This window comes from Scyliorhinus canicula, chromosome 6 (genome assembly GCF_902713615.1).
Source record: "Scyliorhinus canicula chromosome 6, sScyCan1.1, whole genome shotgun sequence".
In the NCBI taxonomy this organism is placed as follows: domain Eukaryota; kingdom Metazoa; phylum Chordata; class Chondrichthyes; order Carcharhiniformes; family Scyliorhinidae; genus Scyliorhinus; species Scyliorhinus canicula.
Window position 1 is genome coordinate 14452721 of NC_052151.1, and position 26772 is coordinate 14479492.

The 26772-nt window shown below is 49.5% G+C and overlaps 1 protein-coding gene across 1 annotated transcript in view; it reads left to right on the forward strand.

Annotated features, from left to right (window-relative positions):
- Positions 1 to 24810, forward strand: part of LOC119966931 (polypeptide N-acetylgalactosaminyltransferase 16-like) — a 49783-nt gene extending 24973 nt beyond the window's left edge. Inside the window, exon 6 of the mRNA XM_038798889.1 lies at positions 24620 to 24810. Within this exon, the coding sequence (XP_038654817.1) occupies positions 24620 to 24763 (144 nt within the window). The 3' untranslated portion in view covers positions 24764 to 24810. The remainder of the gene's footprint in view (positions 1 to 24619) is intronic.
- Positions 24811 to 26772: the final 1962 nt, after the last annotated feature.

The following is a 26772-nucleotide window of genomic DNA, read 5'->3' on the forward strand; positions in this document are numbered from 1 at the left end:
TCCTGTCTCTCTGTCACAGTAAAGGGAGTGATCGATCCTGTCTCTCTGTCACAGTAAAGGGAGTGATCGATCCTGTCTCTCTGTCACAGTAAAGGGAGTGATCGATCCTGTCTCTCTGTCACAGTAAAGGGAGTGATCGACCCTGTCTCTCTCTCTCACAGCAAAGGGAGTGATCGATCCTGTCTCTCTCACAGTAAAGGGAGTGATCGATCCTGTCTCTCTCTCACAGTAAAGGGAGTGATCGATCCTGTCTCTCTGTCACAGTAAAGGGAGTGATCGATCCTGTCTCTCTGTCACAGCAAAGGGAGTGATCGATCCTGTCTCTCTGTCACAGTAAAGGGAGTGATCGATCCTGTCTCTCTGTCACAGTAAAGGGAGTGATCGATCCTGTCTCTCTGTCACAGTAAAGGGAGTGATCGATCCTGTCTCTCTGTCACAGTAAAGGGAGTGATCGATACTGTCTCTCTCACACAGTAAAGGGAGTGATCGATCCTGTCTCTCTCACAGTAAAGGGAGTGATCGATCCTGTCTCTCTGTCACAGTAAAGGGAGTGATCGATCCTGTCTCTCTCACAGTAAAGGGAGTGATCGATCCTGTCTCTCTGTCACAGTAAAGGGAGTGATCGATCCTGTCTCTCTCACAGTAAAGGGAGTGATCGATCCTGTCTCTCTGTCACAGTAAAGGGAGTGATCGATCCTGTCTCTCTGTCACAGTAAAGGGAGTGATCGATCCTGTCTCTCTCACAGTAAAGGGAGTGATTGATCCTGTCTCTCTGTCACAGTAAAGGGAGTGATTGATCCTGTCTTTCTGTCACAGTAAAGGGAGTGATCGATCCTGTCTCTCTGTCACAGTAAAGGGAGTGATCGATCCTGTCTCTCTGTCACAGTAAAGGGAGTGGTCGATCCTGTCTCTCTGTCACAGTAAAGGGAGTGATCGATCCTGTCTCTCTGTCACAGTAAAGGGAGTGATTGATCCTGTCTCTCTGTCACAGTAAAGGGAGTGATCGATCCTGTCTCTCTGTCACAGTAAAGGGAGTGATCGATCCTGTCTCTCTCTCACAGTAAAGGGAGTGATCGATCCTGTCTCTCTGTCACAGTAAAGGGAGTGATCAATCCTGTCTCTCTGTCACAGTAAAGGGATGATGTGGAGATGCCGGCGTTGGACTGGGGTGAGCACATTAAGAAGTCTTACAACACCAGGTTAAAGTCCAACAGGTTTGTTTCAAACACGAGCTTTCGGAGCACGGCTCCTTCTTCAGGTGAATGGAAAGGCTTGTTCCAGAAATGTTTATATAGACACAGTCAGAGATGCCCCGGAATGCGAGCACCTGCAGGCAATCAAATCATCAAAGGTGCAGAGAGAGAGGTAACTCCAGGTTAAAGAGGTGTGAATTGTCCCAAGCCAGTTCAGTCGGTAGGCCTCTGCAAGTCCAGGCTTGTTGGTGGGGGCCGAATGTAATGCGACATGAATCCCAGAACATAGAACATAGAACATAGAACGATACAGCGCAGTACAGGCCCTTCGGCCCTCGATGTTGCACCGACATGGAAAAAATCTAAAAGGCCATCTAACCTACACTATGCCCTTATCATCCATATGCTTATCCAATAAATTTTTAAATGCCCTCAATGTTGGCATGTTCACTACTGTTGCAGGTAGGGCATTCCACGGCCTCACAACTCTTTGCGTAAAAAACCCACCTCTGACCTCTGTCCTATATCTATTACCCCTCAATTTAAGGCTATGTCCCCTCGTGCTAGCCACCTCCATCCGCGGGAGAAGGCTCTCGCTGTCCACCCTATCTAACCCTCTGATCATTTTGTATGCCTCTATTAAGTCACCTCTTAACCTTCTTCTCTCTAACGAAAACAACCTCAAGTCCATCAGCCTTTCCTCATAAGATTTTCCCTCCATACCAGGCAACATCCTGGTAAATCTCCTCTGCACCCGTTCCAAAGCTTCCACGTCCTTCCTATAATGAGGCGACCAGAACTGTACGCAATACTCCAAATGCGGCCGTACTAGAGTTTTGTACAACTGCAACATGACCTCATGGCTCCGGAACTCAATCCCTCTACCAATAAAGGCCAACACACCATAGGCCTTCTTCACAACCCTATCAACCTGGGTGGCAACTTTCAGGGATCTATGTACATGGACACCGAGATCCCTCTGCTCATCCACACTACCAAGAATTTTACCATTAGCCAAATATTCCGCATTTCTGTTATTCTTTCCAAAGTGAATCACCTCACACTTCTCCACATTAAACTCCATTTGCCACCTCTCAGCCCAGCTCTGCAGCTTATCTATGTCCCTCTGTAACCTGCAACATCCTTCCGCACTGTCTACAACTCCACCGACTTTAGTGTCTTCTGCAAATTTACTCACCCATCCTTCTGCGCCCTCCTCTAGGTCATTTATAAAAATGACAAACAGCAACGGCCCCAGAACAGATCCTTGTGGTACGCCACTCGTAACTGAACTCCATTCTGAACATTTCCCATCAACTACCACTCTCTGTCTTCTTTCAACTAGCCAATTTCTGATCCACATCTCTAAATCACCCTCGATCCCCAGCCTCCGTATTTTCTGCAATAGACGACCGTGGGGAACCTTATCAAACGCTTTACTGAAATCCATATACACCACATCAACTGCTCTACCCTCATCTACCTGTTCAGTCACCTTCTCAAAGAACTCGATAAGGTTTGTGAGGCATGACCTACCCTTCACAAAACCATGCTGACTGTCCCTAATCATATTATTCCTATCTAGATGATTATAAATCGTATCTTTTATAATCCTCTCCAAGACTTTACCCACCACAGACGTTAGGCTCACCGGCCTATAGTTACCGGGGTTATCTCTACTCCCCTTCTTGAACAAAGGGACCACATTTGCTATCCTCCAGTCCTCTGGCACTATTCCTGTAGCCAATGATGACCTAAAAATCAAAGCCAAAGGCTCAGCAATCTCTTCCCTGGCTTCCCAGAGAATCCTAGGATAAATCCCATCCGGCCCCGGGGACTTATCTATTTTCACCTTGTCCAGAATTGCCAACACTTCTTCCCTTACGCACCTCAATGCCATCTATTCTAATAGCCTGGGTCTCAGCATTCTCCTCCACAATATTATCTTTTTCTTGAGTGAATACTGACGAAAAGTATTCATTTAGTATCTCGCTTATCTCCTCAGCCTCCACACACAACTTCCCACCACTGTCCTTGACTGGCCCTACTCTTACCCTAGTCATTCTTTTATTCCTGACATACCTATAGAAAGCTTTTGGGTTTTCCTTGATCCTACCTGCCAAAGACTTCTCATGTCCCCTCCTTGCTCGTCTCAGCTCTCTCTTTAGATCCTTCCTCGCTTCCTTGTAACTATCAAACGCCCCAACTGAAACTTCATGCCTCATCTTCACATAGGCCTCCTTCTTCCTCTTAACAAGAGATTCCACTTCTTTGGTAAACCACGGTTCCCTCGCTCGACCCCTTCCTCCCTGCCTGACTGGTACGTACTTATCAAGAACATGCAATAGCTGTTCCTTGAACAAGCTCCACATATCCAGTGTGCCCAACCCTTGCAGCCTACTTCTCCAACCAATACATCCTAAGTCATGTCTAATGGCATCATAATTGCCCTTCCCCCAGCGATAACTCTTGCCCTGCGGGGTATACTTATCCCTTTCCATCACTAACGTAAAGGTCACCGAATTGTGGTCACTGTTTCCAAAGTGCTCACCTACCTCCAGATCTAACACCTGGCCTGGTTCATTACCCAAAACCAAATCCAATGTGGCCTCGCCTCTTGTTGGCCTGTCAACATATTGTGTCAGGAAACCCTCCTGCACACATTGTACAAAGAATGACCCATCTAATGTACTCGAACTATATCTTTTCCAGTCAATATTTGGAAAGTTAAAGTCTCCCATAACAACTACCCTGTTACTTTCGCTCTTTTCCAGAATCATCTTCGCCATCCTTTCCTCTACATCCCTAGAACTATTAGGTGGCCTATAGAAAACTCCCAACAGGGTGACCTCTCCTTTCCTGTTTCTAACCTCAGCCCATACTACCTCAGAAGAAGAGTCCCCATCTAGCATCCTTTCCGCCACCGTAATACTGTCCTTGACTAGCAGCGCCACACCTCCCCCTCTTTTGCCCCCTTCTCTGAACTTACTAAAACATCTAAACCCCGGAACCTGCAACAACCATTCCTGTCCCTGCTCTATCCATGTCTCTGAAATGGCCACAACATCGAAGTCCCAGGTACCAACCCATGCTGCCAGTTCCCCTACCTTATTTCGTATACTCCTGGCATTGAAGTAGACACACTTCAAACCACCTACCTGAACACTGGCACCCTCCTGCGAAGTCAAATCTGTGCTCCTGACCTCTATACTCTCAATCTCCCGTACCCTAAAACTACAATCCAGGTTCCCATGCCCCTGCTGAATTAGTTTAAACCCCCCCAAAGAGCACTAACAAATCTCCCCCCCAGGATATTGGTGCCCCTCAGGTTCAGATGTAGACCATCCTGTCTATAGAGGTCCCACCTTCCCCAGAAAGAGCCCCAGTTATCCAGAAATCTGAATCCCTCCCGCCTGCACCATCCCTGTAGCCACGTGTTTAATTGCTCTCTCTCCCTATTCCTCATCTCACTATCACGTGGCACGGGCAACAACCCAGAGATAACAACTCTGTTTGTTCTCGCTCTGAGCTTCCATCCTAGCTCCCTAAAGGCCTGCCTGACATCCTTGTCCCCTTTCCTACCTATGTCGTTAGTGCCAATGTGGACTACGACTTGGGGCTGCTCCCCCTCCCCCTTAAGGACCCGGAAAACACGATCCGAGACATCACGTACCCTTGCACCTGGGAGGCAACATACCAAACGTGAGTCTCTCTCGCTCCCACAAAATCTCCTATCTGTGCCCCTGACTATTGAGTCCCCAATTACTAATGTTCTACTCCTTTCCCCCCTTCCCTTCTGAGCAACAGGGACAGACTCCGTGCCAGAGGCCCGTACCCCATGGCTTACCCCTGGTAAGTCGTCCCCCCCACAAGTATCCAAAACGGTATACTTGTTTCTCAGGGGAACGACCGCAGGGGGTCCCTGCACTGACTGCTTCTTCCCAGTCCCTCTTACAGTTACCCATCTATCTCCAGTCTTTGGTGTAACTATTTCCCTGAAGCTCCTATCTCTGACCCCCTCTGCCTCCCGAATGATCCGAAGTTCATCCAGCTCAAGCTCCAGGTCCCTAACACGGTTTTTGAGGAGCTGGAGTTGGGTGCACTTCCCACAGATGAAATCAGCAGGGACACTGACGGCGTCCCTCACCTCAAACATTCTGCAGGAGGAGCATTGTACTGCCTTCCCTGACATCACCTCTAGATTTAAAAAATAACAAGAAAAAGAAAAAGAAAGGAAGAGCTTACCTGATATTACCTCAAACCCTGCTCCCGCTCAAAGGTAAGCAAATTTAAAGGCACTCACTCACCTTCACGACAGGCCCCTGCTCCCGCTTCCCAACCACCGTGGGGTGGGGGGGTTGGTTAGAGGAGGAGGTAGGGTGGGAAACACTCACGAAGTGTTTCGGGTTGAACTGTCACTTGCCAACAGCCTCTCCACAAACCACCTTCAACTTAGGCTGACCGCACTGCACGTATGCAAATTTCCCCAGAACAGCTGATCAGTAGCTCTGCTCTGCTGCCCTCTGCTGGATGATTGCCTTCACTCAAACTCCTCGGGTCCCCTTCGCAGATTCACCTTCAACTTAGGCTGACCGCACTGCACGTATGCAAATTTCCCCAGAACAGCTGATCAGTAGCTCTGCTCTGCTGCCCTCTGCTGGATGATTGCCTTCACTCAAACTCCTCGGGTCCCCTTCGCAGATTCACCTTCAACTTAGGCTGACCGCACTGCACGTATGCAAATTTCCCCAGAACAGCTGATCAGTAGCTCTGCTCTGCTGCCCTCTGCTGGATCCCGGTTGAGTCCGCATTCATGCGTGCGGAACTTAGCTATAAGTTTTTGCTCAGCAATTTTGCGTTGTCGCGTCTCCTGAAGGCCTCCTTGTAGAATGCTGACCCGGAGATCAGAGGCTGAATGTCCTTGACTGCTGAAGTGTTCCCCAACTGGAAGGGAACAGTCCTGCCTGTTGATAGTCGCACGATGCCCGTTTATTCGTTGTCGCAGTGTCTGCATGGTCTCGCCAATGTACCACGCTTCGGGACATCCTTTCCTGCAGCGTATGAGGTAGACTACATTGGTCGAGTCGCACGAGTATGCGCCGCGTACCTGGTGGGTGGTGTTTCCACGTGTAATGGTGGTGTCCATGTCGATGATCTGGCATGTCTTGCAGAGATTACCCTGGCAGGGTTTTGTGGTGTTGTGGTTGCTGTTCTGAAGGCTGGGTAATTTGCTGCAAACAATGGTTTGTTTGAGGTTGCGCGGTTGTTTGAAGGCCAGTAGTGGGGGTGTGGGGATGACCTTGGCAAGATGTCCATCCTCGCTGATGATGTGTTGGAGGCTGCGAAGAAGATGTCGTAGTTTCTCCGCCCCAGGAAAGTACTGGACGACGAAGGGTACTCTGTCAGTGGTGTCCCGTGTTTGTCTTCTGAGGAGGTCGGTGCGGTTTTTTGCTGTGGCGCGGTGGAACTGTCGATCAATGAGTCGAGCGCCATATCCCGTTCGTACGAGGGCATCTTTCAGCATCTGTAGGTGTCTGTTGCGCTCCTCCTTGTCTGAGCAGATCCTGTGTATACGGAGGGCTTGTCCATAGGGGATGGCTTCTTTAATGTGTTTCGGGTGAAAGCTGGGGAAGTGGAGCATCGTGAGGTTGTCTGTGGGCTTGCGGTAAAGCGAGGTGCTGAGGTGACCGTCCTTGATGGAGACGAGTGTGTCCAAGAATGGAACTGAATTTGGAGAATAGTCCATGGTGAGTTTGATGGTGGGATGGAACTTATTGATGTCATCGTGTAGTCGTTTCAGTGATGTCTCGCCGTGGGTCCAAAGGAAAAAAATGTCATCGATGTATCTGGTGTATAGCATCGGTTGAAAGTCCTGTGTGGTGAGGAAGTCCTGTTCAAACTTGTGCATGAAGATGTTGGCATATTGAGGTGCAAATTTGGTCCCCATGGCTGTTCCGTGCGTCTGGATGAAGAATTTGTTGTCGAAGGTGAAGACGTTGTGGTCTAGAATGAAACGGATGAGTTGCAGAATTGCGTCTGGAGATTGGCAGTTGTCGGTGTTGAGGACTGAGGCTGTTGCAGCAATGCCGTCGTCATGGGGGATGCTGGTGTAGAGTGCCGAGACATCCATTGTGACGAGGAATGTTCCTGGTTCAACTGGTCCATGGGTGCTGAGTTTCTGTAGGAAGTCCGTCGTGTCGCGACAGAAGCTGGGTGTACCTTGTACGATGGGTTTCAAGATGCCCTCGATGTGGCCAGAGAGGTTCTCACACAGGGTCCCATTGCCTGAAACGATAGGACGGCCTGGTGTGTTGGCCTTGTGTATTTTCGGGAGGCAGTAGAGATCTCCAATGCGGGGATTACGTGGGATGAGAGCACGTAGGGTGTTCTGAAGGTCTGGATCTAAGGTCTTGATCAGTCTGCTGAGTTGGCGGATGTGTTCCTTGGTTGGATCTGCGGGTAACTGCCTGTAGTGTTCCTGGTTGTCGAGTTGTCGGTATACTTCTTTGCAGTAGTCTGTTCTGTTCAGTATGACGGTGGCCCCTCCTTTGTCTGCTGGTTTGATGACGATGTTGCGGTTGGTCTTGAGAGTGCGGATGGCGCTGCGTTGTGCTTGGGTGACGTTTGAGGCTGCCTTGTGATTGCGAGTGATGAATCTGGCATTGACACGACTTCTGACGGCTTGAGCATACATGTCGAGTCTAGGGCAGCGGCCTTCCGGAGGGGTCCAATTTGAGGGTTTGAGGGTCCAATTTGAGGGGTCAATGCCAGATTCATCACTCGCAATCACAAGGCAGCCTCAAACGTCACCCAAGCACAACGCAACGCCATCCGCACTCTCAAGACCAACCGCAACATCGTCATCAAACCAGCAGACAAAGGAGGGGCCACCGTCATACTGAACAGAACAGACTACTGCAAAGAAGTATACCGACAACTCGACAACCAGGAACACTACAGGCAGTTACCCGCAGATCCAACCAAGGAACACATCCGCCAACTCAGCAGACTGATCAAGACCTTAGATCCAGACCTTCAGAACACCCTACGTGCTCTCATCCCACGTAATCCCCGCATTGGAGATCTCTACTGCCTCCCGAAAATACACAAGGCCAACACACCAGGCCGTCCTATCGTTTCAGGCAATGGGACCCTGTGTGAGAACCTCTCTGGCCACATCGAGGGCATCTTGAAACCCATCGTACAAGGTACACCCAGCTTCTGTCGCGACACGACGGACTTCCTACAGAAACTCAGCACCCATGGACCAGTTGAACCAGGAACATTCCTCGTCACAATGGATGTCTCGGCACTCTACACCAGCATCCCCCATGACGACGGCATTGCTGCAACAGCCTCAGTCCTCAACACCGACAACTGCCAATCTCCAGACGCAATTCTGCAACTCATCCGTTTCATTCTAGACCACAACGTCTTCACCTTCGACAACAAATTCTTCATCCAGACGCACGGAACAGCCATGGGGACCAAATTTGCACCTCAATATGCCAACATCTTCATGCACAAGTTTGAACAGGACTTCCTCACCACACAGGACTTTCAACCGATGCTATACACCAGATACATCGATGACATTTTTTTCCTTTGGACCCACGGCGAGACATCACTGAAACGACTACACGATGACATCAATAAGTTCCATCCCACCATCAAACTCACCATGGACTATTCTCCAAATTCAGTTCCATTCTTGGACACACTCGTCTCCATCAAGGACGGTCACCTCAGCACCTCGCTTTACCGCAAGCCCACAGATAATCTCACGATGCTCCACTTCTCCAGCTTTCACCCGAAACACATTAAAGAAGCCATCCCCTATGGACAAGCCCTCCGTATACACAGGATCTGCTCAGACAAGGAGGAGCGCAACAGACACCTACAGATGCTGAAAGATGCCCTCGTACGAACGGGATATGGCGCTCGACTCATTGATCGACAGTTCCACCGCGCCACAGCAAAAAACCGCACCGACCTCCTCAGAAGACAAACACGGGACACCACTGACAGAGTACCCTTCGTCGTCCAGTACTTTCCTGGGGCGGAGAAACTACGACATCTTCTTCGCAGCCTCCAACACATCATCAGCGAGGATGGACATCTTGCCAAGGTCATCCCCACACCCCCACTACTGGCCTTCAAACAACCGCGCAACCTCAAACAAACCATTGTTTGCAGCAAATTACCCAGCCTTCAGAACAGCAACCACAACACCACAAAACCCTGCCAGGGTAATCTCTGCAAGACATGCCAGATCATCGACATGGACACCACCATTACACGTGGAAACACCACCCACCAGGTACGCGGCGCATACTCGTGCGACTCGACCAATGTAGTCTACCTCATACGCTGCAGGAAAGGATGTCCCGAAGCGTGGTACATTGGCGAGACCATGCAGACACTGCGACAACGAATAAACGGGCATCGTGCGACTATCAACAGGCAGGACTGTTCCCTTCCAGTTGGGGAACACTTCAGCAGTCAAGGACATTCAGCCTCTGATCTCCGGGTCAGCATTCTACAAGGAGGCCTTCAGGAGACGCGACAACGCAAAATTGCTGAGCAAAAACTTATAGCTAAGTTCCGCACGCATGAATGCGGACTCAACCGGGATCTGGGATTCATGTCGCATTACATTCGGCCCCCACCAACAAGCCTGGACTTGCAGAGGCCTACCGACTGAACTGGCTTGGGACAATTCACACCTCTTTAACCTGGAGTTACCTCTCTCTCTGCATCTTTGATGATTTGATTGCCTGCAGGTGCTCGCATTCCGGGGCATCTCTGACTGTGTCTATATAAACATTTCTGGAACAAGCCTTTCCATTCACCTGAAGAAGGAGCCGTGCTCCGAAAGCTCGTGTTTGAAACAAACCTGTTGGACTTTAACCTGGTGTTGTAAGACTTCTTACAGTAAAGGGAGTGATGGATCTGTCTCTCTGTCACAGTAAAGGGAGTGATCGATCCTGTCTCTCTCTCACAGTAAAGGGAGTGATCGATCCTGTCTCTCTCTCACAGTGAAGGGAGTAATCGATCCTGTTTCTCTGTCACAGTAAAGGGAGTGATCGATACTGTCTCTCTGTCACAGTAAAGGGAGTGATCGATCCTGTCTCTCTCACAGTAAAGGGAGTGATCGATCCTGTCTCTCTCACAGTAAAGGGAGTGATCGATCCTGTCTCTCTCACAGTAAAGGGAGTGATCGATCCTGTCTCTCTGTCACAGTAAAGGGAGTGATCGATCCTGTCTCTCTGTCACAGTAAAGGGAGTGATCGATCCTGTCTCTCTGTCACAGTAAAGGGAGTGATCGATCCTGTCTCTCTGTCACAGTAAAGGGAGTGATCGATCCTGTCTCTCTCACAGTAAAGGGAGTGATTGATCCTGTCTCTCTGTCACAGTAAAGGGAGTGATTGATCCTGTCTCTCTGTCACAGTAAAGGGAGTGATCGATCCTGTCTCTCTGTCACAGTAAAGGGAGTGATCGATCCTGTCTCTCTGTCACAGTAAAGGGAGTGATCGATCCTGTCTCTCTGTCACAGTAAAGGGAGTGATCGACCCTGTCTCTCTCTCTCACAGTAAAGGGAGTGATCGATCCTGTCTCTCTCTCACAGTAAAGGGAGTGATCGATCCTGTCTCTCTGTCACAGTAAAGGGAGTGATCGATACTGTCTCTCTCTCACAGTAAAGGGAGTGATCGATCCTGTCTCTCTAACAGTAAAGGGAGTGATCGATCCTGTCTCTCTGTCACAGTAAAGGGAGTGATCGATCCTGTCTCTCTGTCACAGTAAAGGGAGTGATCGATCCTGTCTCTCTGTCACAGTAAAGGGAGTGATCGATCCTGTCTCTCTGTCACAGTAAAGGGATGTGATCGATCCTGTCTCTCTGTCACAGTAAAGGGAGTGATTGATCCTGTCTCTCTGTCACAGTAAAGGGAGTGATTGATCCTGTCGCTCTGTCACAGTAAAGGGAGTGATCGATCCTGCCTCTCTGTCACAGTAAAGGGAGTGATCGATCCTGTCTCTCTGTCACAGTAAAGGGAGTGATCGATCCTGTCTCTCTCACAGTAAAGGGAGTGATCGATCCTGTCTCTCTGTCACAGTAAAGGGAGTGATCGATCCTGTCTCTCTGTCATAGCAAAGGGAGTGATCGATCCTGTCTCTCTGTTACAGTAAAGGGAGTGATCGATCCTGTCTCTCTCACAGTAAAGGGAGTGATCAATCCTGTCTCTCTGTCACAGTAAAGGGAGTGATCGATCCTGTCTCTCTCACAGTAAAGGGAGTGATCGATCCTGTCTCTCTGTCACAGTAAAGGGAGTGATCGATCCTGTCTCTCTGTCACAGTAAAGGGAGTGATCGATCCTGTCTCTCTGTCACAGTAAAGGGAGTGATGGATCTGTCTCTCTGTCACAGTAAAGGGAGTGATCGATCCTGTTTCTCTGTCACAGTAAAGGGAGTGATCAATCCTGTCTCTCTCTCACAGTAAAGGGAGTGATCGATCCTGTCTCTCTCTCACAGTAAAGGGAGTGATCGATCCTGTCTCTCTGTCACAGTAAAGGGAGTGATCGATCCTGTCTCTCTGTCACAGTGAAGGGAGTGATCGATCCTGTCTCTCTCTCACAGTGAAGGGAGTAATCGATCCTGTTTCTCTGTCACAGTAAAGGGAGTGATCGATACTGTCTCTCTGTCACAGTAAAGGGAGTGATCGATCCTGTCTCTCTCACAGTAAAGGGAGTGATCGATCCTGTCTCTCTCACAGTAAAGGGAGTGATCGATCCTGTCTCTCTCACAGTAAAGGGAGTGATCGATCCTGTCTCTCTGTCACAGTAAAGGGAGTGATCGATCCTGTCTCTCTGTCACAGTAAAGGGAGTGATCGATCCTGTCTCTCTGTCACAGTAAAGGGAGTGATCGATCCTGTCTCTCTGTCACAGTAAAGGGAGTGATCGATCCTGTCTCTCTCACAGTAAAGGGAGTGATTGATCCTGTCTCTCTGTCACAGTAAAGGGAGTGATTGATCGTGTCTTTCTGTCACAGTAAAGGGAGTGATCGATCCTGTCTCTCTGTCACAGTAAAGGGAGTGATCGATCCTGTCTCTCTGTCACAGTAAAGGGAGTGATCGATCCTGTCTCTCTGTCACAGTAAAGGGAGTGATCGACCCTGTCTCTCTCTCTCACAGTAAAGGGAGTGATCGATCCTGTCTCTCTCTCACAGTAAAGGGAGTGATCGATCCTGTCTCTCTGTCACAGTAAAGGGAGTGATCGATACTGTCTCTCTCTCACAGTAAAGGGAGTGATCGATCCTGTCTCTCTAACAGTAAAGGGAGTGATCGATCCTGTCTCTCTGTCACAGTAAAGGGAGTGATCGATCCTGTCTCTCTGTCACAGTAAAGGGAGTGATCGATCCTGTCTCTCTGTCACAGTAAAGGGAGTGATCGATCCTGTCTCTCTGTCACAGTAAAGGGAGTGATCGATCCTGTCTCTCTGTCACAGTAAAGGGAGTGATTGATCCTGTCTCTCTGTCACAGTAAAGGGAGTGATTGATCCTGTCGCTCTGTCACAGTAAAGGGAGTGATCGATCCTGCCTCTCTGTCACAGTAAAGGGAGTGATCGATCCTGTCTCTCTGTCACAGTAAAGGGAGTGATCGATCCTGTCTCTCTCACAGTAAAGGGAGTGATCGATCCTGTCTCTCTGTCACAGTAAAGGGAGTGATCGATCCTGTCTCTCTGTCACAGCAAAGGGAGTGATCGATCCTGTCTCACTGTTACAGTTAAGGGAGTGATCGATCCTGTCTCTCTCACAGTAAAGGGAGTGATCAATCCTGTCTCTCTGTCACAGTAAAGGGAGTGATCGATCCTGTCTCTCTCACAGTAAAGGGAGTGATCGATCCTGTCTCTCTGTCACAGTAAAGGGAGTGATCGATCCTGTCTCTCTGTCACAGTAAAGGGAGTGATCGATCCTGTCTCTCTCACAGTAAAGGGAGTGATCGATCCTGTCTCTCTCACAGTAAAGGGAGTGATCGATCCTGTCTCTCTCACAGTAAAGGGAGTGATCGATCCTGTCTCTCTGTCACAGTAAAGGGAGTGATCGATCCTGTCTCTCTGTCACAGTAAAGGGAGTGATCGATCCTGTCTCTCTGTCACAGTAAAGGGAGTGATCGATCCTGTCTCTCTGTCACAGTAAAGGGAGTGATCGATCCTGTCTCTCTCACAGTAAAGGGAGTGATTGATCCTGTCTCTCTGTCACAGTAAAGGGAGTGATTGATCCTGTCTTTCTGTCACAGTAAAGGGAGTGATCGATCCTGTCTCTCTGTCACAGTAAAGGGAGTGATCGATCCTGTCTCTCTGTCACAGTAAAGGGAGTGATCGATCCTGTCTCTCTGTCACAGTAAAGGGAGTGATCGACCCTGTCTCTCTCTCTCACAGTAAAGGGAGTGATCGATCCTGTCTCTCTCTCACAGTAAAGGGAGTGATCGATCCTGTCTCTCTGTCACAGTAAAGGGAGTGATCGATACTGTCTCTCTCTCACAGTAAAGGGAGTGATCGATCCTGTCTCTCTAACAGTAAAGGGAGTGATCGATCCTGTCTCTCTGTCACAGTAAAGGGAGTGATCGATCCTGTCTCTCTGTCACAGTAAAGGGAGTGATCGATCCTGTCTCTCTGTCACAGTAAAGGGAGTGATCGATCCTGTCTCTCTGTCACAGTAAAGGGAGTGATCGATCCTGTCTCTCTGTCACAGTAAAGGGAGTGATTGATCCTGTCTCTCTGTCACAGTAAAGGGAGTGATTGATCCTGTCGCTCTGTCACAGTAAAGGGAGTGATCGATCCTGCCTCTCTGTCACAGTAAAGGGAGTGATCGATCCTGTCTCTCTGTCACAGTAAAGGGAGTGATCGATCCTGTCTCTCTCACAGTAAAGGGAGTGATCGATCCTGTCTCTCTGTCACAGTAAAGGGAGTGATCGATCCTGTCTCTCTGTCACAGCAAAGGGAGTGATCGATCCTGTCTCTCTGTTACAGTTAAGGGAGTGATCGATCCTGTCTCTCTCACAGTAAAGGGAGTGATCAATCCTGTCTCTCTGTCACAGTAAAGGGAGTGATCGATCCTGTCTCTCTCACAGTAAAGGGAGTGATCGATCCTGTCTCTCTGTCACAGTAAAGGGAGTGATCGATCCTGTCTCTCTGTCACAGTAAAGGGAGTGATCGATCCTGTCTCTCTGTCACAGTAAAGGGAGTGATGGATCTGTCTCTCTGTCACAGTAAAGGGAGTGATCGATCCTGTTTCTCTGTCACAGTAAAGGGAGTGATCAATCCTGTCTCTCTCTCACAGTAAAGGGAGTGATCGATCCTGTCTCTCTCTCACAGTAAAGGGAGTGATCGATCCTGTCTCTCTGTCACAGTAAAGGGAGTGATCGATCCTGTCTCTCTGTCACAGTATCTCTCTGTCACAGTAAAGGGAGTGATCGATCCTGTCTCTCTGTCACAGTAAAGGGAGTGATCGATCCTGTCTCTCTGTCACAGTAAAGGGAGTGATCGATACTGTCTCTCTCTCACAGTAAAGGGAGTGATCGATCCTGTCTCTCTGTCACAGTAAAGGGAGTGATCGATCCTGTCTCTCTGTCACAGCAAAGGGAGTGATCGATCCTGTCTCTCACACAGTAAAGGGAGTGATCGATCCTGTCTCTCTGTCACAGTAAAGGGAGTGATCGATCCTGTCTCTCTGTCACAGTAAAGGGAGTGATCGATCCTGTCTCTCTGTCACAGTAAAGGGAGTGATCGATCCTGTCTCTCTCACACAGTAAAGGGAGTGATCGATCCTGTCTCTCTGTCACAGTAAAGGGAGTGATCGATCCTGTCTCTCTCACACAGTAAAGGGAGTGATCGATCCTGTCTCTCTGTCACAGTAAAGGGAGTGATCGATCCTGTCTCTCTGTCACAGTAAAGGGAGTGATCGATCCTGTCTCTCTGTCACAGTAAAGGGAGTGATCGATCCTGTCTCTCTGTCACAGTAAAGGGAGTGATCGATACTGTCTCTCTCTCACAGTAAAGGGAGTGATCGATCCTGTCTCTCTGTCACAGTAAAGGGAGTGATCGATCCTGTCTCTCTGTCACAGCAAAGGGAGTGATCGATCCTGTCTCTCTCACAGTAAAGGGAGTGATCGATCCTGTCTCTCTGTCACAGTAAAGGGAGTGATCGATCCTGTCTCTCTGTCACAGTAAAGGGAGTGATCGATCCTGTCTCTCTGTCACAGTAAAGGGAGTGATCGATCCTGTCTCTCTCACACAGTAAAGGGAGTGATCGATCCTGTCTCTCTGTCACAGTAAAGGGATGTGATCGATCCTGTCTCTCTGTCACAGTAAAGGGAGTGATCGATCCTGTCTCTCTGTCACAGTAAAGGGAGTGATCGATCCTGTCTCTCTGTCACAGTAAAGGGAGTGATCGATCCTGTCTCTCTGTCACAGTAAAGGGAGTGATCGATCCTGTCTCTCTGTCACAGTAAAGGGAGTGATCGATCCTGTCTCTCTGTCACAGTAAAGGGAGTGATTGATCCTGTCTCTCTGTCACAGTAAAGGGAGTGATTGATCCTGTCTTTCTGTCACAGTAAAGGGAGTGATCGATCCTGTCTCTCTGTCACAGTAAAGGGAGTGATCGATCCTGTCTCTCTGTCACAGTAAAGGGAGTGATCGATCCTGTCTCTCTGTCACAGTAAAGGGAGTGATCGATCCTGTCTCTCTGTCACAGTAAAGGGAGTGATCGATCCTGTCACTCTGTCACAGTAAAGGGAGTGATCGATCCTGTCGCTCTGTCACAGTAAAGGGAACGATCGATCCTGTCTCTCTGTCACAGTAAACGGAGTGATCGATCCTGTCTCTCTGTCACAGTAAAGGGATTGATCGATCCTGTCGCTCTGTCACAGTAAAGGGAGTGATCGATCCTGTCTCTCTCACAGTAAAGGGAGTGATTGATCCTGTCTCTCTGTCACAGTAAAGGGAGTGATCGATCCTGTCTCTCTCACAGTAAAGGGAGTGATCGATCCTTTCTCTCTGTCACAGTAAAGGGAGTGATCGATCCTGTCTCTCTGTCACAGTAAAGGGAGTGATCGATCCTGTCTCTCTCACAGTAAAGGGAGTGATTGATCCTGTCTCTCTGTCACAGTAAAGGGAGTGATTGATCCTGTCTTTCTGTCACAGTAAAGGGAGTGATCGATCCTGTCTCTCTGTCACAGTAAAGGGAGTGGTCGATCCTGTCTCTCTGTCACAGTAAAGGGAGTGGTCGATCCTGTCTCTCTGTCACAGTAAAGGGAGTGATCGATCCTGTCTCTCTGTCACAGTAAAGGGAGTGATCGATCCTGTCTCTCTGTCACAGTAAAGGGAGTGGTCGATCCTGTCTCTCTGTCACAGTAAAGGGAGTGATCGATCCTGTCTCTCTGTCACAGTAAAGGGAGTGATCGATCCTGTCTCTCTGTCACAGTAAAGGGAGTGATCGATCCTGTCGCTCTGTCACAGTAAAGGGAACGATCGATCCTGTCTCTCTGTCACAGTAAAGGGAGTGATCGATCCTGTCTCTCTGTCACAGTAAAGGGAGTGATCGATCCTGTCTCTCTCACAGTAAAGGGAGTGATCGATCCTGTCTCTCTGTCACAGTAAAGGGAGTGATCGATCCTGTCTCTCTCACAGTAAAGGGAGTGATCGATACTGTCTCTCTGTCACAGTAAAGGGAGTGATCGATCCTGTCTCTCTCACAGTAAAGGGAGTGATCGATCCTGTCTCTCTCACAGTAAAGGGAGTGATCGATCCTGTCTCTCTCACAGTAAAGGGAGTGATCGATCCTGTCTCTCTGTCACAGTAAAGGGAGTGATCGATCCTGTCTCTCTGTCACAGTAAAGGGAGTGATCGATCCTGTCTCTCTGTCACAGTAAAGTGAGTGATCGATCCTGTCTCTCTGTCACAGTAAAGGGAGTGATCGATCCTGTCTCTCTCACAGTAAAGGGAGTGATTGATCCTGTCTCTCTGTCACAGTAAAGGGAGTGATTGATCCTGTCTTTCTGTCACAGTAAAGGGAGTGATCGATCCTGTCTCTCTGTCACAGTAAAGGGAGTGATCGATCCTGTCTCTCTGTCACAGTAAAGGGAGTGATCGATCCTGTCTCTCTGTCACAGTAAAGGGAGTGATCGACCCTGTCTCTCTCTCTCACAGTAAAGGGAGTGATCGATCCTGTCTCTCTCTCACAGTAAAGGGAGTGATCGATCCTGTCTCTCTGTCACAGTAAAGGGAGTGATCGATACTGTCTCTCTCTCACAGTAAAGGGAGTGATCGATCCTGTCTCTCTAACAGTAAGGGAGTGATCGATCCTGTCTCTCTGTCACAGTAAAGGGAGTGATCGATCCTGTCTCTCTGTCACAGTAAAGGGAGTGATCGATCCTGTCTCTCTGTCACAGTAAAGGGAGTGATCGATCCTGTCTCTCTGTCACAGTAAAGGGAGTGATCGATCCTGTCTCTCTGTCACAGTAAAGGGAGTGATCGATCCTGTCTCTCTGTCACAGTAAAGGGAGTGATCGATCCTGTCTCTCTGTCACAGTAAAGGGAGTGATTGATCCTGTCTCTCTGTCACAGTAAAGGGAGTGATTGATCCTGTCGCTCTGTCACAGTAAAGGGAGTGATCGATCCTGCCTCTCTGTCACAGTAAAGGGAGTGATCGATCCTGTCTCTCTGTCACAGTAAAGGGAGTGATCGATCCTGTCTCTCTCACAGTAAAGGGAGTGATCGATCCTGTCTCTCTGTCACAGTAAAGGGAGTGATCGATCCTGTCTCTCTGTCACAGCAAAGGGAGTGATCGATCCTGTCTCTCTGTTACAGTAAAGGGAGTGATCGATCCTGTCTCTCTCACAGTAAAGGGAGTGATCAATCCTGTCTCTCTGTCACAGTAAAGGGAGTGATCGATCCTGTCTCTCTCACAGTAAAGGGAGTGATCGATCCTGTCTCTCTGTCACAGTAAAGGGAGTGATCGATCCTGTCTCTCTGTCACAGTAAAGGGAGTGATCGATCCTGTCTCTCTGTCACAGTAAAGGGAGTGATGGATCTGTCTCTCTGTCACAGTAAAGGGAGTGATCGATCCTGTTTCTCTGTCACAGTAAAGGGAGTGATCAATCCTGTCTCTCTCTCACAGTAAAGGGAGTGATCGATCCTGTCTCTCTCTCACAGTAAAGGGAGTGATCGATCCTGTCTCTCTGTCACAGTAAAGGGAGTGATCGATCCTGTCTCTCTCACACAGTAAAGGGAGTGATCGATCCTGTCTCTCTGTCACAGTAAAGGGAGTGATCGATCCTGTCTCTCTGTCACAGTAAAGGGAGTGATCGATCCTGTCTCTCTGTCACAGTAAAGGGAGTGATCGATCCTGTCTCTCTGTCACAGTAAAGGGAGTGATCGATACTGTCTCTCTCTCACAGTAAAGGGAGTGATCGATCCTGTCTCTCTGTCACAGTAAAGGGAGTGATCGATCCTGTCTCTCTGTCACAGCAAAGGGAGTGATCGATCCTGTCTCTCTCACAGTAAAGGGAGTGATCGATCCTGTCTCTCTGTCACAGTAAAGGGAGTGATCGATCCTGTCGCTCTGTCACAGTAAAGGGAGTGATCGATCCTGTCTCTCTGTCACAGTAAAGGGAGTGATCGATCCTGTCTCTCTCACACAGTAAAGGGAGTGATCGATCCTGTCTCTCTGTCACAGTAAAGGGAGTGATCGATCCTGTCTCTCTGTCACAGTAAAGGGAGTGATCGATCCTGTCTCTCTGTCACAGTAAAGGGAGTGATCGATCCTGTCTCTCTGTCACAGTAAAGGGAGTGATCGATCCTGTCTCTCTGTCACAGTAAAGGGAGTGATCGATCCTGTCTCTCTGTCACAGTAAAGGGAGTGATCGATCCTGTCTCTCTGTCACAGTAAAGGGAGTGATTGATCCTGTCTCTCTGTCACAGTAAAGGGAGTGATTGATCCTGTCTTTCTGTCACAGTAAAGGGAGTGATCGATCCTGTCTCTCTGTCACAGTAAAGGGAGTGATCGATCCTGTCTCTCTGTCACAGTAAAGGGAGTGATCGATCCTGTCTCTCTGTCACAGTAAAGGGAGTGATCGATCCTGTCACTCTGTCACAGTAAAGGGAGTGATCGATCCTGTCGCTCTGTCACAGTAAAGGGAACGATCGATCCTGTCTCTCTGTCACAGTAAACGGAGTGATCGATCCTGTCTCTCTGTCACAGTAAAGGGATTGATCGATCCTGTCGCTCTGTCACAGTAAAGGGAGTGATCGATCCTGTCTCTCTCACAGTAAAGGGAGTGATTGATCCTGTCTCTCTGTCACAGTAAAGGGAGTGATCGATCCTGTCTCTCTCACAGTAAAGGGAGTGATCGATCCTTTCTCTCTGTCACAGTAAAGGGAGTGATCGATCCTGTCTCTCTGTCACAGTAAAGGGAGTGATCGATCCTGTCTCTCTCACAGTAAAGGGAGTGATTGATCCTGTCTCTCTGTCACAGTAAAGGGAGTGATTGATCCTGTCTTTCTGTCACAGTAAAGGGAGTGATCGATCCTGTCTCTCTGTCACAGTAAAGGGAGTGGTCGATCCTGTCTCTCTGTCACAGTAAAGGGAGTGGTCGATCCTGTCTCTCTGTCACAGTAAAGGGAGTGATCGATCCTGTCTCTCTGTCACAGTAAAGGGAGTGATCGATCCTGTCTCTCTGTCACAGTAAAGGGAGTGGTCGATCCTGTCTCTCTGTCACAGTAAAGGGAGTGATCGATCCTGTCTCTCTGTCACAGTAAAGGGAGTGATCGATCCTGTCTCTCTGTCACAGTAAAGGGAGTGATCGATCCTGTCGCTCTGTCACAGTAAAGGGAACGATCGATCCTGTCTCTCTGTCACAGTAAAGGGAGTGATCGATCCTGTCTCTCTGTCACAGTAAAGGGAGTGATCGATCCTGTCTCTCTCACAGTAAAGGGAGTGATCGATCCTGTCTCTCTGTCACAGTAAAGGGAGTGATCGATCCTGTCTCTCTCACAGTAAAGGGAGTGATCGATCCTGTCACTCTGTCACAGTAAAGGGAGTGATCGATCCTGTCTCTCTGTCACAGTAAAGGGAGTGATCGATCCTGTCTCTCTGTCACAGTAAAGGGAGTGATCGATCCTGTCGCTCTGTCACAGTAAAGGGAGTGATCGATCCTGTCTCTCTGTCACAGTAAAGGGAGTGATCGATCCTGTCTCTCTCACAGTAAAGGGAGTGATCGATCCTGTCTCTCTGTCACAGTAAAGGGAGTGATCGATCCTGTCTCTCTGTCACAGTAAAGGGAGTGATCGATCCTGTCTCTCTCACAGTAAAGGGAGTGATCGATCCTGTCTCTCTGTCACAGTAAAGGGAGTGATGGTTCTGTCTCTCTGTCACAGTAAAGGGAGTGATCGATCCTGTCTCTCTCTCACAGTAAAGGGAGTGATCGATCCTGTCTCTCTGTCACAGTGAAGGGAGTGATCGATCCTGTCTCTTTGTCACAGTAAAGGGAGTGATCGATCCTGTCTCTCTGTCACAGTAAAGGGAGTGATCGATCCTGTCTCTCTGTCACAGTAAAGGGAGTGATCGATCCTGTCTCTCTGTCACAGTAAAGGGAGTGATCGATCCTGTCTCTCTGTCACATTAAAGGGAGTGATCGATCCTGTCTCTCTGTCACAGTAAAGGGAGTGATCGATCCTGTCTCTCTCACAGTAAAGGGAGTGATCGATCCTGTCTCTCTCTCTCACAGTAAAGGGAGTGATCGATCCTGTCTCTCTCACAGTAAAGGGAGTGATCGATCCTGTCTCTCTCTCACAGTAAAGGGAGTGATCGATCCTGTCTCTCTCACAGTAAAGGGAGTGATCGATCCTGTCTCTCTGTCACAGTAAAGGGAGTGATCGATCCTGTCTCTCTCACAGTAAAGGGAGTGATCGATCCTGTCTCTCTCTCACAGTAAAGGGAGTGATCGATCCTGTCTCTCTGTCACTGTAAAGGGAGTGATCGATCCTGTCTCTCTCTCACAGTAAAGGGAGTGATCGATCCTGTCTCTCTCACAGTAAAGGGAGTGATCGATCCTGTCTCTCTCTCACAGTAAAGGGAGTGATCGATCCTGTCTCTCTCACAGTAAAGGGAGTGATCGATCCTGTCTCTCTGTCACAGTAAAGGGAGTGATCGATCCTGTCTCTCTGTCACAGTAAAGGGAGTGATCGATCCTGTCTCTCTCACAGTAAAGGGAGTGATTGATCCTGTCTCTCTGTCACAGTAAAGGGAGTGATTGATCCTGTCTTTCTGTCACAGTAAAGGGAGTGATCGATCCTGTCTCTCTGTCACAGTAAAGGGAGTGATCGATCCTGTCTCTCTCACAGTAAAGGGAGTGATCGATCCTGTCTCTGTCACAGTAAAGGGAGTGATCGATCCTGTCTCTCTCACAGTAAAGGGAGTGATTGATCCTGTCTCTCTGTCACAGTAAAGGGAGTGATTGATCCTGTCTTTCTGTCACAGTAAAGGGAGTGATCGATCCTGTCTCTCTGTCACAGTAAAGGGAGTGATCGATCCTGTCTCTCTCACAGTAAAGGGAGTGATCGATCCTGTCTCTGTCACAGTAAAGGGAGTGATTGATCCTGTCTTTCTGTCACAGTAAAGGGAGTGATCGATCCTGTCTCTCTGTCACAGTAAAGGGAGTGATCGATCCTGTCTCTCTGTCACAGTAAAGGGAGTGATCGATCCTGTCACTCTGTCACAGTAAAGGGAGTGATCGATCCTGTCGCTCTGTCACAGTAAAGGGAACGATCGATCCTGTCTCTCTGTCACAGTAAAGGGAGTGATCGATCCTGTCTCTCTGTCACAGTAAAGGGGGTGATCGATCCTGTCGCTCTGTCACAGTAAAGGGATTGATCGATCCTGTCGCTCTGTCACAGTAAAGGGAACGATCGATCCTGCCTGGCTGTTGGGTTATTTTGTGGTGAACGGTGAACTTGGTCACTTTGATCATAATTGAAATGCAGAATTCTTTGCAGTGTTGTGAAATTTTAAATGTTTTTATCAAACTGGTGTGTGTGTGTTTGCATAAGTTACATAAATGCAGCTTGTATGAGGGCAGCACGGTAGCAGAGTGTTTAGATCTGTTGCTTCACTGTACCTGGGTCCCAGGTTCGATTCCCGGCTTGGGTCACTGTCTGTGCGGGGTCTGTACGTTCTCCTGGTGACTGCATGCGTTTCCTTCTGGTGCTCCGGCTTCCTCCCGAAAGTCGTGCTGTTAGGTGAATTGGACATTGTGAATTCTCCCTCTGTGTACCCGAACAGGGGCCGGAATGTGGCGACTAGGGGCTTTTCATACTTGTGACAATAAAGATTATTATTATGTGTACAAAACCATTATGACACCAAGTGGCTTGTTGGCCTTTATTCTAAGGTGTTTCGATTAGAATAATAGGTTTGCTGCAATATTAAAGGGCTTTATTGGGAGCACAGCTGGAAACTTGGGGTAGTTTCGCTCTGCATATTTTAGGTTAGGCAGCAAAGCTTCTTTCGATTTGTTTCCTGATGAGAGGGTTGTTCTTGAGGCTGAATAAATTTGGATTATATTCTCTGGAGTTTAACATAATGAGAGGTGACCCCTTGAGAAACACACCAGTGTCTGTGGGCATTTGATAGCTGGACGCTGTGTGATTCTTACCTCAGAAGGTGAATCCGGAACACGGGTCAAGGGTCAATAATGTAGGACTGTGAAGAGGAGTCGTGTGACAGTTCCGTCACTGAATAGAATGAAGGCTAGAATAGTCACATTTTTGATCTCTCCGGGAATTATGGGATATGTGAAGCAGCGGCCTCAGCTGGAGTTGAAGCCTATGGTTGTATTGAACAGGGGAGCAGGCTCGGGCAGAGACTGAATCATCTACTTCGGGGATCAGTGCTGGGTCCACTTATTTATTACTTATATTAATGATTTGGATGAGAATTTAGAAGGCATGGTTAGTAAGTTTACAGATGACACCAAGATTGGTGGCATAGTGGATAGTGAAGAAGGTTATCTAAGATTGCAACAGGATCTTGATCAATTGGGCCAGTGGGCGATGAATGGCAGATGGAGTTTAATTTGGATAAATGCGAGGTGATGCATTTTGGTGGATCAAATCGAGGCATGGCCCACTCAGTTAATGGTAGGGAGTTGGGGAGAGTTACAGAACAAAGAGACCTAGGGGTTTATAGCTCCTTGGAGGTAGAGTCACAGGTGGACAGGGTGGTGAAGAAGGCATTCGACATGCTTGGTTCCATTGGTCAGAGCATTGAATACAGGAGTTGGGACGTCTTGTTGACGTTGTACAAGACATTAGTAAGGCCACACTTGGAATATTGTGTACAGTTCTGGTCACCCTGTTATAGAAAGGATAATGGGGGCAGCACGGTAGCATTGTGGATAGCACAATTGCTTCACAGCTCCAGGGTCCCAGGTTCGGTTCCCGGCTGGGTCACTGTCTGTACGGAGTCTGCACATCCTCCCCGTGTGTGCGTGGGTTTCCTCCGGGTGCTCTGGTTTCCTCCCAAAGTCCAAAGATGAGCAGGTTAGGTGGATTGGCCATGATAAATTGCCCTTGGTGTCCAAAATTGCCCTTTAGTGTTGGGTGGGGTTACTGGGTTATGGGGATAGGGTGGAGGTGTGGGTTTGGGTCGGGTGCTCTTTCCAAGAGCCGGTGCAGACTCGATGGGCCAAATGGCCTCCTTCTGCACTGTAAATTCTATGATAAAAACTAGAAAGACTGCTGTAAAGATTTACTAGGATGCTACCAGACTTGATGGTCTGAGTTATAAGGAGAGCCTGGATAGACTGGCACGTTTTTCCCTGGATCATAGTAGGCTTAGGGATGAACTTATAAAGGTCTATAACATAATGAGGTAGATAGTCAATATCTTTTCCCAAAGGTAGGGGAGTCTAAACCTGGATTGCATAGGTGAGAGGGGAGAGATACATCAGGGTCCAGAGGGACAATTGTTTCACACACAGGGTGGAGAGAGTCTGGAACGAGCTGCCAGAGGCAGTAGTAGAGGTGGGTACAATTTTGTCTTTGAAAAAGCATTGAGACAGTTATATGGGTAAGATGGGTATAGCGGGATATGGGCCAAATGTGGGCAATTGGGACTAGCTTAGTGGTAAAAACTGGGCAGCATGGAGAAGTTGGGCCGAAGGGCCTGGTTTCATGCTGTAAACCTCTCTGACTCTATGAGCCCCTATTTGTCCTTGTGATTCATCCCTTCAGGGTCAGAGGAAAGGGAGTGAGACAGCCCGAGGTAAGGTCCCAGGACACACTGTGTCAGGGTGGCTTCTGGCCCAGGCTGTCATGTTCCTGTGTGATCATGGCTTGGTCACTGTTTAGTTACTGTACCTTCTCTGTGCCAGGACCCGACCCGTGTTCTCAGCCCGGTTATCGACATCATCAACATGGACACCTTCGCATACGTGGCAGCTTCATCGGATCTGAGGGGAGGTAAGACGGAGAGGCAGCGAGACGCAGATGTATCTCGATCGCGTTCTTTATCTTAAAATAAATGGAACAAGCTGATTCTGGAACCAAGATTGCCAGTGAACCGGACCCCAAGCCACCAGAGGGACCTTTAGGAGGAATAGATATAGGTGAATGAAATCCAACATTCTGTCAGTGTCAATCTCCACTTAGAGAGGGTGGCACGGGGCACAGTGGTTAGCACTGCTGCCTCTCAGCGCCAGGAGCCTGGGGTGGCACAGTGACACAGTGGTTAGCACTGCTGCCTCTCAGCGCCAGGAGCCTGGGGTGGCACAGTGACACAGTGGTTAGCACTGCTGCATCACAGCGCCAGGAACTCGGGGTGGCACGGTGACACAGTGGTTAGCACTGCTGCCTCACAGCGGTAGGAACTCGGGGTGGCACAGTGACACAGTGGTTAGCACTGCTGCCTCTCAGCACCAGGAACTCGGGGTGGCACGGTGACACAGTGGTTAGCACTGCTGCCTCTCAGCACCAGGAACTCGGGGTGGCACAGTGACACCCGTGGTTAGCACTGCTGCATCACAGCGCCAGGAACCCGGGGCAGCACAGTGGCACAGTGGTTAGCACTGCTGCCTCTCAGCACCAGGAACCCGGGGTGGCACAGTGACACAGTGGTTAGCACTGCTGCCTCTCAGCACCAGGAACTTGGGGTGGCACAGTGACACAGTGGTTAGCACTGCTGCATCACAGCGGCAGGAACTCGGGGTGGCACAGTGACACAGTGGTTAGCACTGCTGCATCACAGCGGCAGGAACTCGGGGCGGCACAGTGACACAGTGGTTAGCATTGCTGCCTCTCAGCACCAGGAACTCGGGGTGGCACAGTGACACAGTGGTTAGCATTGCTGCCTCTCAGCACCAGGAACTCAGGGCGGCACAGTGACACAGTGGTTAGCACTGCTGCCTCTCAGTGACAGGAACTCGGGCGGCACAGTGACACAGTGGTTAGCACTGCTGCATCACAGCGGCAGGAAGTCGGGGTGGCACAGTGACACAGTGGTTAGCACTGCTGCCTCTCAGCACCAGGAACTCGGGGTGGCACAGTGACACAGTGGTTAGCATTGCTGCCTCTCAGCACCAGGAACTCAGGGCGGCACAGTGACACAGTGGTTAGCATTGCTGCCTCTCAGTGACAGGAACTCAGGGTGGCACGAGGCACAGTAGTTAGCACTGCTGCATCACAGCGGCAGGAACTCGGGGTGGCACAGTGACACAGTGGTTAGCACTGCTGCCTCTCAGCACCAGGAACTCGGGGTGGCACAGTGACACAGTGGTTAGCATTGCTGCCTCTCAGCACCAGGAACTCAGGGCGGCACAGTGACACAGTGGTTAGCACTGCTGCCTCTCAGCACCAGGAACTCGGGGTGGCACGGTGGCACAGTGGTTAGCATTGCTGCCTCTCAGCACCAGGAACTCAGGGTGGCACATGACACAGTGGTTAGCACTGCTGCCGTCTCAGTGACAGGAACTCAGTGTGGCACAGTGACACAGTGGGTAGGCACTGCTGGCCTCTCAGCACCAGGAACTCGGGTGGCAACAGTGACACAGTGGTTAGCACTGCTGCCTCTCAGTGACAGGAACTCAGGGCGGCACAGTGACACCGTGGTTAGCACTGCTGCCTCTCAGCACCAGGAACTCGGGGTGGCACGGTGGCACAGTGGTTAGCACTGCTGCCTCTCAGCACCAGGAACTCAGGGTGGCACAGTGACACAGTGGTTAGCACTGCTGCCTCTCAGCACAGGAACCCGGGTGGGGCAACAGTGACACCGTGGTTAGCATTGCTGCCTCTCAGCACCAGGAACTCGGGGGTGGCACAGTGGCACAGGGTTAGCACTGCTGCCTCTCAGCACCAGGAACTCAGGGTGGCACAGGACACAGTGGTTAGCACTGCTGCCTCTCAAGCACCAGGACTCCGGGTGGCACAGTGACCAGTGGTTAGCACTGCTGCCTCATCAGCCGCAGGAACCCGGGTGGCACAGGGCACAGTGGTTAGCACTGCTGCCTCTCAGGCGACCAGGAACTCAGGG